The following is a 16668-nucleotide window of genomic DNA, read 5'->3' as shown; positions in this document are numbered from 1 at the left end:
TACGAACTAGGTTGCATCCTAATAATATAGTAATAAAGCTAGAGTTTTTAATTTTCTGGAATTTGAGAATTTCTCTGGGTAATTTTCCGTTTGTCATAAGAGGGTGTGACCGTGTTTGCCGAACAACGCATTACATTTTTGCGTCGTTTGGCAAACACGGTCACATCCTCTTACAACAAACGAAAAATTATCCAGAGAAATTCTTAAATTCAAGAAAATGAAAAAATAAAATTAAGTAAAAAAGTTAGAGTTTTTAATTTTCTGAAACTTGAGAATTTCTCTGTGTAATTTTCCGTTCGTCATTACATTTTTGCGTCGTTCGGCAAACACGGTCACATCCTTTTATGACGAACATAAAATTATCCAGAGAATTTCTTATTCTTAAATTCAAGAAAATTAAAAATAAAATTAAGTAAAAAAGTTAGAGTTTTTAATTTTCTAGAATTTGAGAATTTCTCTGGGTAATTTTCCGTTTGTCATAATTTCCGTTCGTCATTACATTTTTGCGTCGTTCGGCAAACACGGTCACATCCTCTTATGACAAACGGAAAATTATCCAGAGAAATTCTTAAATTCAAGAAAATTAAAAAAACTCTAACATTATTACTCATATTTGAAAAGACATAAACAATTGGGCTGTAGGCTACTCAAATTAAAAATTCACCACAAAAATGCAGAAGCCTAACGATTGAGTCACTTCGGGTCAAAATTTAGTTAAAAATTAAAAAAAAACGTTTCCGTGTAGTATCGAACTCACTCCCTCTGGAGCACCAGCCTGATACGTATCCTACGCGCCACAGAATCAGTTGAACATAGATGTTGAATTTAGAACTTATATAGGCACTCTTCTCGGGTCCCACGAATTACCCATAAGCCCCATAAGTACCCATAAGTACCATAAGTCGCGTCGAATTACCCATAAGTCGTGTCGAATTACACATAAGCACCATAAGTTGCGTCGAATTACCCATAAGCCCCATAAGTCGCGTCGAATTACCCATAAACACCATAAGTCGCGTCGAATTACCCATAAACACCATAAGTCGCGTCGAATTACCCATAAGCCCCATAAGTCGCGTCGAATTACCCATAAGTCCCATAAGTCACGTCGAATTACCCATAAGCTCCATAAGTCGCGTCGAATTACCCAAATGCCCCATAACTCGCGTCGAATTACCCATAAGCAACGTGGAATTACTTACGCCTCATGTCAGCGTATATGTAATCTGGGTGCAAGTATAGAATCCGCCACCCTGGTCAACATGACGTCACAAAACGGACGCAACTACTACATAAAGGGTGAAAAAAAGGATGCTGAAAAGCGGCGGAATGAAGGTGATAAAGCGGAATGGATATGGATTTTTTGACAATTTTACTGTGTTTTTACAATAAAAACATTAAACCAACGTCCAGTGTTGAAAATAATTTTACTGTGTTTTTACAATAAAAACATTAAACCAACGTCCAGTGTTGAATATAACTATATAGAATGACAAAAAAATTACCAAATTGCATCAATTCAACTAAACATTTACCCATTAAACTTTAAAAATAAAAATATGAAACGTTTGCAACTAAATGTGTTCTATGATGTGTTGTAGCTATCTAATTTCTGCAGGCATTTTAATTGTTACAATAAAAGTACAAGGGGTGGGAAAAGACGATAACCTTCTCGCGGTTCACCCTGTCAGTACTGATTTTTCAGGAAGCTAACCATCGTCTAGGCTTGCGGGCTGACAGCCGCATAAACACCGAGTGGGTGGTAAAAGGATCAACCCTCGGCCCACCTTCGGAAAGATGTCTAACTTTCAACAAGCACCTTCAAGGCCCAACACTATATAATACCATGGGAAATCACCATCGGCACATGGAATGTACGAGGCCTTAATGCTGAAACCAAAAAGCAAACTCTGGGCAAAGACTGCCAAAGCTACAATATTGACCTCTTATGCATTCAAGCAACCAAAATCAAAGACCACCAAGAAGTCAACCTACAAACAGGGCACAAACTTGTCCTGCTGCAACAAAACAAATCAGTTCATTATGGCTTGGGATTTATTATTGGCCAAAGACTGATCAACCATGTTGTGAACTATAAGTACGTTAGCGACAGAATTGCAACTATGGACCTCGCTATTCCAACTCGAAATGGTAGTCTAACAAAAATGCGGCTGATCAACGCCTATGGACCAACCTCTGAAAGAGCAGCAGAAACACCAGAAAATCTTGAAAATTTCTATGCAGAACTTAACACTGCTAGCACCACTCCCGCTAACTGGCTTACTTTTATATGTGGCGACATGAACTCCAAACTCGGAAAGCTTACCCAAGATGACATTGACACGGGCCTAAACGCATGCCTGGGCAGTTACGGCACTGGCCAACGCAATCTGAACGGTAATGCACTCATGGATTTCCTTTCTGCCAATGGTTACTTTGCTAGCAACACTGCCTTTCAACACCCAAGCAGACACCGCACTACCTGGACGGGATTTATCAAAAATCCAAACAAACCCAACTTAAGTAAACCTATTTACAACCAACTTGACTACGTCATCTGTCAACAGAAAGCACGCCCTCTACTACAAAACGCAAGGTCTTTTGCAGGCACGGACCTAAACTCTGACCACAAGCTTGTTTCCACGAAACTAAGAATTGATAAAATTCATTTAATTCACAAACGCCATCCAAAGAAATCCAAGCAACAGAGAATCAACATCCATCGTCTGAGAGATGATCGAAAGACCCAGCAATTATATAGGAAAATTCTGAAGAATATGTTGAGCGAATTAGACCGCAACGATGATCCAAACACAACTATAAACCATCTACTTGACTGCATGAAAGTTTCAGCCATAAAAGCTGCCGGCATCACCAGAAGCAACCCACCACAACATACGTTTGATCAACAAGTAGCAGATCTGTCCAAACAGCAAAAAGCTTTAAGGCTACAAATTTATCAAAGCACAAACAACATGGAACGCTCTAACCTCCGAAAGAAACGTACGAACATCCTACACAGCATATCCAAAAGATAAAAGGAGGTTGCAATAGAGAAAGCCAACTCTTTGGCAGAAGAAATATCCGCATCTGAAGACAGCAGTAAAATGTTTCAAGCAGCAAAACTACTTAAAGCGAGAAAGCCTCCTACCCCCATCATGATTCAAGATGTCAATGGCAGTTTTGTGCTCTCAGACAAAAGCAAAGTAGAGATTGTAAGAAAATGGTTTCAGCAACAATTTACAGATTCAGATGATGAACCAATACAACCATTCACCGGAGAAGCAAGACCCTTGCAAACACCAATAACCACTGAGGAAGTGTCTGCAGCAATTTCTTCTTTGAAAAACCGTTGTGCTGCTGGCCCTGATAACGTCAACAACGAACTCTTCAAATTCTCCAAAGACATAACCTCCGGTTTAATATCAAAGACTATTAATGAATCTTTCAAACAACACAAACCAGTATACACCATCGGCGAAGGCATACTAATTGCTATACCAAAACCCAAGAAACCAAAAGGACCACCAGCTAATCTTCGACCCATTGTGCTCCTCAATAGCATCAGAAAAATCCTCTCCATCATCATTTTGCATCGGATTAGAGACAAAATTGACAGCTTCACTGGACTCTTCCAAAGCAGTTTCAAACGTGGCAGAAGCTGTGCTGACATTGTCTGGGCACAACGTATGCTCGTTTCAGTGGTAATGGCTAGAAAATGGGACTTCCACAAAATGGGAATAGATATGTCCAAAGCCTTTGACACCATCAAACGCAAAAAAATCCTTCAAATTTTAGACCAAGCTGGCTGTGATGAAGATGAACTGCGACTAACCCGCACCCTGCTAGCTGGCACAAAACTGTATGTGTGCATTAACAACGAAATGTCCGCAAACTTTGAGACTACCATCGGTTCCCCTCAAGGAGACAGCCTCTCCCCAATACTCTTCACCTGCTACCTATCTGCAGCATTGAGCGCAGTGCGAGAGCAGTCCTCCAGACCAAACCCCCTTATATCTGACACATGCATGCCTTTGGAAATGGAGTATGCAGACGATGTTGAGTTTCTGGATGAGGAAAGACAGCCACTTGATATGCTACAATTTATTGCTACAAAGAACCTGAAAAACTACAATCTTTTCATGAATGAGACTAAAACTGAATTCACCCACATATTTCTTGCAGACACAAATGAAACTGATACTGATAGCCTACCGATTCGAGGAAACGAAAAATGGCGTATACACAAACTTTTGGGATCATTACTGTGTAGCACTGCCGATGTCAAATCCCGCTGCAATTTAGGCAATGTCGCTTTCAGATCACACTGGAAACTATGGAGCAAGAGATCGAGAATCCCATTACAGTTGCGACTAAGATTGTACAATGCGTACTGCATCCCAATTATGATCTACAACTGTAATAGCTGGTCTGTTACCAAAGGAAGTCTTGAAAGATTGGATGCCTGTCATCGAAGACATTTACGTGTCATAACTGGTCATACTTGGCCAAACAGTCTTATCTCGAACAAAAATCTCTACAAAATATGCAACAGTGAACCATTGTCTTGCAAGATCTCCACCATGAGATGGAACATGTTTGGACACATTCTGAGACTTCACCAGGACTCACCTCCCCAGAAAGCCCTTGAATTTGCAATAATTGGCAGCAAAAAGTACCAAGGCCGAACCGGACGTCACCGTACCAATTTATTACAACTGCTGAGATCTGACATCAGAAAAGCTGGCCTGGGATCCCTGCTCAGCACACCACATCTCCATCGATTGCAAAACATCGCAAAGGACAAAACAGAATGGAGATTGGAGATCCTATCAACCTCGTTGAAAGACTGATCGAAGCCAGCGGATGCCAAACGATTTGGCTACACTGGCGGCGGAGATAGTTACAATGATAATAGTGTAACGCAACTGCAAAGAGTATGTCTTGCTTTATACACGTGGAAAGTTTCAGGTTTAAATCTAGGGATATTGGACTTAGGGGATCCGAAGCTTATCCGTTTTTTCATTTATTCCGTCCAACTGAAGGGCATGCCTAAATCGTGGTGTGCTCGTTTTTAGTTTGGTTTAAGCTGGTAGGTTATGAATATGGAAGATAAAGTTGTGACTAGTGTCAGTCTGTCAGATAGGCTAGAGTGCTAGACCGAGCAGATTTTTAATTTTCAAAATTGGTTGGTTTGGTTTGGTTTTGGTTTGGTTTTGAATCTTTATCCTCGGACTGACAAAGCCTTGATAGGTTATTCCTGGTACTTGTTCGCATACTTGTAGAGGCACTTGACGCAGGGCCGGTTACCGAGATTGGCAGAGTGAAGTTTTCCGATTGTTGAAGTCTTGTTGCCGAGAAATTATTCCATTCACTAGGTGCCGCTGAATGGCGAGCAGTCCTGAAATGCGTTGCTCAAACGCACACCCCGAGAGTCGAACCAGCGCCGTGTGATCTTGAGCCCGGCGCGTAACCACTGAGCTATCGGGGCGGACGTTGAAAATTCTGTTGATTGGATGAAGTGTCAATCTGCTATTGCCTGGAGTGGTCATTTTCTAGGCCTTAGGGTACCAGTACGGTAGGCTATGTTGGAGGGAAATAGTTAATTTCATTATAAACTGACGGTCCAAGTTTATTCATAATAAAAACATACTTGAGTTTAGTACTAATCAGCTGGAAGCAGCGAATGACCAACGAGATTAGTAGGCTAACACTGGGGGAGCAAGTCTTTTAGGCGCAGACAATTAGGCGCCGGTCAAATAGACGCGCACACTGTGGCATCTGGATATTTAGGTGCGGAGCACTGTGGCGCCCGTTTATTTAGGTGCTGTTCCTAGTAAAGTCTGCAGATTTTATCAGCTTGGCAGGTAGGGCAATGCTTTTCACAGAAAATGTTATATTGAACAAGTTGTGCTCCGCACCTAAATATACAGACGCCACAGTGTGCGCGTCTATTTGACCGGTGCCTAACTGTCTGCGCCTAAAAGACGTGGACCCAACACTGGTAGGTAGGCTAACAATACACAATTACACATCATTTCTACTCGTGCCAATGTATGATATAATGCTACCAAGTCTTTTTCATATCTCATTGTGCTTATATCTGAAACTAAGTACTTGTGCTTGAATGTTATAGGTCATTCAAATTGTTTAGCAATATGGGGTTTACCTGTTGCGTTCCTAATTGTAATACTGGTTATCGTTTATCTCAAAGTAATAGACCAAAAGAGTCACTTTTTCGATTACCTCGCAATCAAGATGCAATTCAAGTTTGGATTAAAGCTATTCCTAGAGAACAATATGCAGTCACTTCCTCCAGTAGAGTTTGTGCAAAACATTTTTATGATTCAGACTTTATAACAAGTACTACCGATGTCCGCGAAAGAAGAGTTGCAAAAAGAGAATTGTTGCAACTGAAAAAGCTTCGCCTAAAGCCGTCAGCTGTACCAAGAATATTTCCTGGTTTACCTGGTTATCTGACAAAGCAACCGCCACCTAAAAGATCCACTTCTACATCTACAGCGTCTGCAAGACTGAAAAAGGAAAATGATTTAAGAACTAAACGAACAATTTAGACTCGTTTAATGATTTGAAAAAAGTGATGAATGCACTAGATGAAATCTTCTTTGTTGTTGCTGTCTCCGTTGACAATCATGTTTGCAACAGGTATTTATTTCTGCATGAATTGGTTGTGATGAGAGCTGGGTAATGATATTTTTGACATGCTTTAATTTGTCACTAGACCCAGGGTAGTTCCCAGTGCGGTTAAAGGGTAATGGTTTGCGCATGTGCGCCCCTATTTGACCGGCGCCTAACTGTCTGCACCTAAAAAAACGTCGACCCTTGTAAGTTGGGTGTACTTTTATGCAGTTTGAATGTATATATATACAAATTTATTGGACAAAAGGTGTAATTTTATTGGTGGTAATGCTTTGCTTCACATAGTTCAAATTAACTAACACTGTACATATATACTCTTTTATTTAGAAAAATGTTCATGGATATGTGCGGGAACAACAAATTGTCAAGTTGCATTGTGCATCCTACAAGGAAAGAAAAGCATTTGTACCTATTATTTGACTTCACACACAATTTTAAAAATATTTTCAATAATTTTCCGAATAGAAAGAGAATGCACTTTCCCCCTGTTGGTAAAGATCATAGACACATCTTTGGTGAAAAATGCACTGCTCATTTTGAGCATATAAAACGCTTGTATGCTCTTGAGGAACACAAGCCTCTGAAGGCTGCATTTGCACTGAGGAAAGCATCGCTAAATCCCAGCAGCATAGCACGTACATCACCTGGCAACATGCTTTAAGTAAGTAAAGTTGTAAAATATGGTATTAATGACACAGACCCATCTGTGAATTGAGTATAGAACTCACTGCCTTGTAATGCATACACTTAAATGGTGCTCAGCTGGTGTAGTTTCTGTCTTGTATGCAGAAAGGTTTTGTCCGGATGATATGAGCATTGAGCACAACAACATTTTAAAATAGCATTTGAAATTGGTCGGTTATGACATCACAAAGACATATATAAAAGAAAGTAAAACAATGAAAACTATTAATACTACAAAAAGTGCTCAATGCCAAGCAAAAAGGCAAAGCAGAGCAAATTAAATCAAGTATAGTTATTACTATCTGAAGCCATTACAAATTGTTTCACCTAACGGATCATCAGAAGGTCTTATTCAAATAGTCTTATTCAAATAGATTCTATTTGAATAAGACCTTCTGATGATGTTTCCCCTTCTGATGATGTTTCACTTGTTTCACCTAACGGATCATCAGAAGGTCTTATTCAAATAGTCTTATTCAAATAGATTCTATTTGAATAAGACCTTCTGATGATCCGTTAGGTGAAACAATTTGTAAAGGCTTCAGATAGTAATAACTAGGGCCATTTAAAGTCATTAAAGTCATATTTTTTTCTATGCATCAGTAAGTCGTGAAACCAATTTTAACGCAAAAACCGCATCCCTATGAGGTATATTAAGAAAGTTATGAAGTCATATAAAGTCATATTTTCCTGGTTAGGTCATAAATCAGCTTTTTAAGTTATATATATACCGTAGTCATATTTTTGAGTTATAAAGTCATACCGTTGTATACTTTAAATAAAAAGTACCAATGCGGTGAAGCAATTAAGCACTAAGAAAGTAAAGAAACTTCTGATTGAACGAAGGCAAACTGTAGGATTAGCCTACATAACACTTACAGTCACAGACCTATATTTTATGAGGTCACACATTGAGGTCAACTTAATACTCAAAATGGAAAGTTGTACGTACACCATCAAAGAGGCCCATGCTGATCTAAATGCCCTTGATTTCGAAAAAGATCCGCTTGAGCTCAAAAATTACATTAAGAAGCGATTGGACAAAAACGATGTGAAACAAATTATGGAGCTACAAAGACAAGACATTTCACCAGCGCTTTATGCAAAACTGCAGAAGTGTCAACCCACATCAGCGTCTGTGGAGCGCTCATTTTCCTTACTAAAGTCATTTTTACGTCCAAATTGTAACTTCAAAGACTCTAACATTCCACACTACATGAAACTGTACTACAACAGTGGTTTAAAATAAAAATGGATGTGTATTACTGTTATGTTGCGTATGTTTTACTCTTTAGTTCCGTGAGTGACGTTGCTCGTATGTAAAAATAAACGATTTTCACATAAAGTCATATAAAGTCATATTTTCCAAAAAATAAAGTCATATTATTGATTTTTTAGGGTCATATAAAAATGGCCCTAGTAATAACTATATTTGATATAAAAGAAAGTAATAATTATGCTAGTAATTTAGGTTAGCACTATTACTGGAAACTGTGTACGAAATTAAAGTCATAGAATAAAAAATACTGAATAAGACTATTTTTGCCAGCCGCAAGCCAACGATGGCCTTTGCTATTTTCAGGTGTGTTCTGTGAATCAACTGCGCAGTGCGCATGCCTTGGAGTTGTATGCTGAAAGCAATGCTGGGTTCCTGGAAACATCAAGATTTGTGAAATTCATATCTAAAATTTGGAAAATCATGTTTGTTAAATCACAATTTAAGGGTATGTCATGTCACTATACTGATATCGCAAATTTTACTTATATATAAAGCAGACTTCGTACAACCAACAGCAACAGCTTTTCTGCAAAGTTTACATAAGTTAGTGGAAGAAGTTAAAAACAGTGAACCAGCATATTTGGATCAATCTTATTGGTGCATACGACGACCCTAAAGCTGTTCTAAAGTTTATTATGCTTCCTGTCCACAACATTACTTGTGAAGATTTTCTGTTTTTTTTTCAATCAAATTAGATCATGAGCAAGTGGTAGAATCACTATCACCAGCAACTATTCCAACACATTAATAGCCAAATTCAGGACTCGTAGACTACATGAGGAAACATTTGCTGCTGATAGCGGTTCGACATGTTACTTTCCAGGCGTCGCACTCTCTTATAAACGGTTACATATTAATGCAATGTTATTGATGATATTTTTTCTTTTTTGTTTGTGAAATGCTCACTTAACTCACTGCATTGTGTGTTTTGAAGGTGTAGCAAAAACGGATGACATGTGCATGCCAAGGAAATTTCCTAAAGAAGGAGAGGATCAACCTCCCATCATGTGCTACCTTGCAGCTGCAGTTGATATATTTGTGAAGTGGCAACAATCTGGAAGTGCTGGTCTCACTGAGCAAACATTCTTGGCATACATTCAAACGATGACAGCAGTGCCCGAACTTGCTCAGTATTTGCATGACAGTTTGGGATTGATGTACATTCTTCAGTGCCAACAGAGTTGTGCTTCGCTGTAACGACAATGGCTGTTCAGTATTACGATGTCATACTCAGCAATCCTTCTGCTAAAAAGAAAATGCTCACTCTGCTTTTATTCGAGCCGTTAAAAATGCAGCAGAGACGTCATTCGGTTTGCAGGCTGATGTGGCTTGTTCAAAAGGCCACTGCAATTTCGAGTTGATTGGAAAAACTTCGTTTAATTGTTTTGCCAAAAATGAACTAAAACGTTTGAACGCTCCCAGGCGCGAGGAACCCGCGAAGATGGCTCGAACAGTACGCAAGCTTACGAGTGGTGGTTCACGCAAGACTGCAAATACTTGAATTTGTGTCATTGCCTAATTGTGGTTACAGTGTAAAGTTATGATATCTGATTGTCCAGTGATATTTATTGCTATTATTTTTGTTTGTGTACATAGCCTAGTAGCCAAGTTTATGAACAATAAGCCATTAGTCGTTTTTTTTTTCTTTTGTGGATTCTACATGTAGCTTAATGAATTGGTTATAACTTACAATATTAATAACTTTGTCATCAACATACGATTGACAATAATGTACAGATACAACTTTTGTGAAACGACGAATAAAACAGCCAGTGCAAAACAAACATTCTCTTGTGTAGTAACACCGCATTGTGCAATTCATTGTAGGCAACATGGTTAGCCCTTCAGTTGGACGGACGAATTTTGAGTTTCGCATCCCGTTAGTGTCTAGGTATCCCTGTTTAAATCTTATCTACAAAACGGGCAATCGTCGTTCAAACGTAGCCGCTGGACGACATTTTTTTCCAATGCATTGTAAAGGCGAATCGATCCTTATTCAGTATAACCCACCCCCTGTTTGCTGTGATCGGTAAATAGTGCTTCCACTAAACTTGCTGTAGTTTTCTCGTTTCTGCTCGGATTTTAACAATTTTGCCATCGTTGGAAAGCACGATCATACATCTACACAAATCAATTGGCTACAAATCCAGAACAAGTACTATCTTTATCTTGTAATAACTTAAACTTCACCAAGTTGTACCGATTCTCAGCAACTTAATTTTTACAATAAAATCATTAATCCATTGCAAATGGAAAGAGTATGTTTTGCTTCATGCACCTGAAAAGTTTCAGATTTATATCTCATCTACCAAACAAGCAATCGTCGTTCAAACTTAACCGCCCAGCGAAGCTTTTTTTCAATGCATTGTAAAGGCGAATCGATCCTTATTCAGTATACGCCACCCCCTGTTTGCAGTGATCGGTAAATAGTCCTTCCACTAAACTTGCTGTAGTTTTCTCGTTTCTGCTCGGATTTTAACAATTTTGCCATCGTTGGAAAGCACGATCATACATCTACACGAATCAATTGATTACAAATTCAGAACAAGTACTATCTTTATCTTGTAATAACTTAAACTTCACCAAGTTGTACCGATTCTCAGCAATTTAATTTTTACAATAAAATCATTAATCCATTGCAAATGGAAAGAGTATGTCTTGCTTTATGCACCTGAAAAGTTTCAGATTTATATCTCATCTACCAAACAAGCAATCGTCGTTCAAACTTAACCGCCCAGCGAAGCTTTTTTTCAATGCATTGTAAAGGCGAATCGATCCTTATTCAGTATACGCCACCCCCTGTTTGCAGTGATCGGTAAATAGTCCTTCCACTAAACTTGCTGTAGTTTTCTCGTTTCTGCTCGGATTTTAACAATTTGGCCATCGTTGGAAAGCACGATCATACATCTACACGAATCAATTGATTACAAATTCAGAACAAGTACTATCTTTATCTTGTAATAACTTAAACTTCACCAAGTTGTACCGATTCTCAGCAATTTAATTTTTACAATAAAATCATTAATCCATTGCAAATGGAAAGAGTATGTCTTGCTTTATGCACCTGAAAAGTTTCAGATTTATATCTCATCTACCAAACAAGCAATCGTCGTTCAAACTTAACCGCCCAGCAAAGCTTTTTTTCAATGCATTGTAAAGGCGAATCGATCCTTATTCAGTATACGCCACCCCCTGTTTGCAGTGATCGGTAAATAGTGCTTCCACTAAACTTGCTGTAGTTTTCTCGTTTCTGCTCGGATTTTAACAATTTTGCCATGGTTGGAAAGCACGATCATACATCAACACGAATCAATTAAACAGTAGCACAAAGTAAGTACTAGCTTTATCTTGTGATAACTTAAACTTCACCAAATTGCACCGATTCTCAGCAATTTACTTTATACAATAAAATCATTAAACTTTTGCAAATTGAAAGAGTATGTCTTACTTTATGCACCTAAAAAGTTTCAAGTTTATACCTTATCTACAAAACGGGCAATCGTTGTTCAAACGTAGCCAATTGATTCGTGTAGATGTATGATCGTGCTTTCCAACGATGGCAAAATTGTTAAAATCCGAGCAGAAACGAGAAAACTACAGCAAGTTTAGTGGAAGCACTATTTACTGATCACTGCAAACAGGGGGTGGCGTATACTGAATAAGGATCGATTCGCCTTTACAATGCATTGAAAAAAAGCTTCGCTGGGCGGTTAAGTTCGAACAAGGATTGCTCGTTTGGTAGATGAGATATCAACCTGAAACTTTTCAGGTGAATGAAGCAAGACATACTCATTCAATTTGTAATGGATTAATGATTTTATTGTAAAAATTAAATTGCTGAGAATCGGTATAATTTGGTGATGTTTAAGTTATCACAAGATAAAGCTAGTACTTACTTTGTGCATGCATTTAATTGATTCGTGTAGATATATAATCGTACTTTCCAACGATGGCAAAATTGTTAAAATCCGAGCAGAAACGAGAAAACTACAGCAAGTTTAGGGGAAGTAGGCTACTATTTACCGATCCGCTTTATTCACCTTCATTCCGCCGCTTTTTAGCATCCTTTTTTTTACCCTTTATGTAGTAGTTGCGTCCGTTTTGTGACGTCATGTTGACCGGGGTGGCGGATTCTATACTTGCACCGTAATCTGCAGGTTGTTGTTGCGACTTGCGAACGTGTCATGTTAAACTGATTGTCCTGCTTTGGTATCATGCACGTTATAACGTCCGCGTTTTGTTGCTTCTACCTTTTATAGATCTGTGCTGAGTTTGTCGTATATTGTTTTTTCGTTGTGATGGTCAGAAATAAAAACAAACTAAACTGATAATATTGTGAGCGTTCTCGAAACATTACTGATATATATAAACCAAATTAAACGAAGATTTCACGAGCGCTTGCGTGGCGGAATGGTTTAGCCAAAGGGTTATTGAATTTGGTGACATGGGTTTGATTCCCACCCTTGCCATTATTCTTTTTTTCTTTAATTATCAAGTCCAAAGCAAGAATTAAGTCTCTAGCTGAGTGCGAGAACGATTGCTATGCTGCAGTCACCTGGTTCATAGGGAAAATTGTCCAATGTTAAAATGTTTTATCGAACAAAACACTCCATCTGCTGCAGCAAACTGCAGATTACACATAAGCGGACGGGAAGGCAACGAAGCCAATCTTCGTGTCCACCTTTAGGCATGCCTTCAAGTGTCCTGCTCTTGAGCGGTGTCAAACTATATTTTGGAACGCCCAGCCAGTGCTCCTCACCACTCGGCTATGCAGCTGACTACTAGGCTTCTAGACGGCTATAGACTACACTAGGCTACAGGCTTATGGGTAATTCGACGTTACTTCTAGGTAATTCAATGCCACTTATGGTGCCTATGGGTAATTTGACGCGACTTACCGGTATGGGGCTTATGGGTAATTCGACGCGACTTATGGGGCTTATGAGTAATTCGACGCGACTTATGGGGCTTATGGGTAATTCGACGCAACTTATGGTTACTTATGGGTAATTTGACGCCACTTATGGGTAATTCGTGGGACAACTCTTCTCGTCTTTTGCTTTGAAAGCGAAAAAGAAAAAAAGTGCCTATATAGTGACGTCATGACCGGTCAAATAGTGATTCAGATTCAAAGACCGGCGCCGGTCAAATAGCCACTGCCTAAAAAAACGGCATGGAACGGCTGTATTTACGGCGCCGTAAATGCAGCCACTTCTCTAATAGTTTGATATGAGTTGTTTTTGTTAGAATAGATACCCTTGAAACATGGGTAGCCTATCCATTGGGTGCTTACCTGCTGAAGATACAAGTTTGTCACAGAGCCAAGGGAATCCAAATTGTCAAGCATTTTTATTCCTTCACGATCCAAACGAACATGTGTAAGTTTACAAAGCTTTTCAACAATTTCATCATCACTTTTGCCTGTTGTGTCAATATTTCGTTTCAAGATTGTGGCTATTGAAATGACATTCGCACAATTTTCGTTTACTGACATCTTTTGCAGTGATACTAGAAACCGTGACAAAGGCAAAACATAGCCTAATGAACGGAAGACAGAAGTTGAACATCAAAACTCCTGGGGTTTGCTTTTGTTGATTCAGGATCAGCGTTGCCAGACGTGTGTAAACGACTTTCCCAAAACCGCATGGCGTTTTTGTCTTTTTACCGAGATTTGTTTATCGATTGAATTGAATTCAATTTATTTTTCTTTGTCAGAATCCGGGTCAGAATGCAAAAAAATTATATTTTGAAAAAGAAATGCAGTAACAAAACCAACAAAAGCAAAAGGTGGCAAAACCTTAGCCGTGCTTAAAGGTGCACTGCAACGAAAATATATAGCTTTTGTATTCATAGATCTTTATGAGAAAAAGCGATTTGTAACAATAAAATTTTTTTTTGAGTTTGTCATTAGCTCAAAAATCTAATAAAAGGGATATTGATTTAAAGGATTCTGATTGGTCAAAATCTTTGATGACGTAATTGGTTGTGCAGAATAATTCAGAACCACTAGGTTGTATACACTAGGTCAGTGGTCTCCAACCTTTTTAAGAAGCGACCCCAATTTAAGGGAAAACGAAATCAGCATTTACATGCGACCCCATTTTGTTTTCCAATATGGAGAAAAATATTTCAAGTAATGCTGAAACTAAATAATACGAGCAAGTATGCACAATTAAAGGGAAATGTGGCTACACAAAAGTATTCCAAATGATTGTTTTTAAGAAGTTTCAATTAACACGTGAACGTGATTTCACGAACACAAAATTGTCAATTTGTTTCAACATTTAATTTGCACTGTTGACGTGATGGTTGCAATTTGGTCAAGAACGTCATTGGACATATCTTCAATCCTACGTTTTACTGATGTAGCTGATAGTGAAATTGAATTCAAAAGATTGCAATTTACGTTCAAAAAACTCAGATGGTTTATCCATGCAGGCAGCCTGGATGATTTTTTTTCTAAATGACGTTTAAGTTTATTTTTCTTCGTCGATTCTTCTGGTAGAACTTTATGACAGACTACACACTTTGGTTTGCCATTAGAATCAGTAAAACCAAGTTTTAAAAAAGTCTCGTCATATGATCTTTTTCTGGTATTTTTTGCTGCCATTTTTGTATAATATTTAGCTATGCTTACTAGCTACAAATTACCATTACTAGCTGCAAATCAAACCGTAAACAGCTAGTGAAATGTCTGCACACTACACAGTAGCCTACACATGCATAAATAACTATTCGCTCGTTCTGGACTCTGGAGTCACCATGAATAATGAAAAGTTAATCTAAACTAGGGTTACCATACCGTCCGGAAAATTCCGGACATGTCCGGAATATAGGGTTAAATTTTGCGTCCGGGAGGAATTTAAAAAAATGCTCAAATGTCCGGAATTTTGTGTGGCATTTACAGGAAACAACTGCAATACTATGTTTGGAGGACTTCGGCGTAATGAGCAAGGAAACAATGTGTTTGCAAAGTTGAAAAAAATGTTAAACCCATCATTGATTGGGGTTGGCTGTTCAGCACACGTTTTGAACAATTGTATCCATCATGGGGCTGAAAGAATAAATATCGATATTGAAAATAATATCAATATTTTTCTATTTACACAATTAGAATTGAACAACTGAAAGAATACTGTGAATTTGAAAATTGTGAATACAAGAGACTTCTTTCTCAAAGCAAGACTTACTGGCTCTCCTGGTTTCCTGGAATTTCAAGATTGTTAGAAATGTTTTCACCCCTGAAGTCCTACTTTTTGTCACAAAAACATCCACAAATAGTTATTAAACGGTTCTTTGAGAATGAAATGAGCGAGTTATACCTTTGGCATATGCACTCACCAATGTCCGTGTTTCATGAACGTATTCAAGTAGTTGAGAGAGAAAACAATTCCGTTGCAGAAGTGCTAGAAAAGTTGGAGCTGGTTCATAAGGTGCTTGAGGAAAGGAAGAATGAAAACTTTATGTCTTTGAAAGTTAAAAGGCTTTTAGTTGAAAAAGGAGAAGAGGGATATGAAGATGAATGTAACAATTTTCTTTCCGAAGTTGCAAACCTCTATGAGAGATGCATGGAGTATCTGTGCAAATGGATGAAACCAATGGAAGAGTTTGCTTGTTTCAAATGGATGACCTTGAACGAGATACCAAGTTGGACGGATGTAGAGCCTTGCCTGGAATATCTGATTGGTAAAGAGGTTGATGTGGACGATGCAAAGTGCTTTGACCAAATCTGTAACTTGAAGCGGTTTGTGGAAAGTTACCTACAGGACGAAGAATTTATTAAATTGCCAACGCATAAGAAATGGTGCAAATATTTCGATCAGTCTACGAACATCACATGCCACTCAGAAATTTTAAAGATTGTACAGTTTTTCTTTGCTGGTACATCCCACAATGCCAATGTAGAGAGAGTCTTTTCACTGATGCAAAGTCAGTGGACTAAAGAAAGTAACAAGTTGAGCGTTGCGACTATGAAAGGCATATTGACTCTTCAATATAATTTCAAAGATATGTGCTGTAGTGAATTTTTCTCATTTTTGAAATCA

General features: G+C 38.5%; 1 protein-coding gene across 1 annotated transcript in view; it reads right to left on the bottom strand.

Annotated features, from left to right (window-relative positions):
* LOC145775528 (leucine-rich repeat-containing protein 46-like) overlaps positions 1–14187 on the bottom strand; it is a 38512-nt gene extending 24325 nt beyond the window's left edge. The window contains exon 1 of the mRNA XM_082586824.1: positions 13917–14187. Coding sequence (XP_082442950.1) covers positions 13917–14117 — 201 coding nt within the window. The 5' untranslated portion in view covers positions 14118–14187. The remainder of the gene's footprint in view (positions 1–13916) is intronic.
* Positions 14188–16668: the final 2481 nt, after the last annotated feature.

Source organism: Aplidium turbinatum, chromosome 8 (genome assembly GCF_918807975.1).
Source record: "Aplidium turbinatum chromosome 8, kaAplTurb1.1, whole genome shotgun sequence".
Taxonomy (NCBI): Eukaryota; Metazoa; Chordata; class Ascidiacea; order Aplousobranchia; family Polyclinidae; genus Aplidium; species Aplidium turbinatum.
This window is presented reverse-complemented; position numbering and strand designations above follow the sequence as displayed.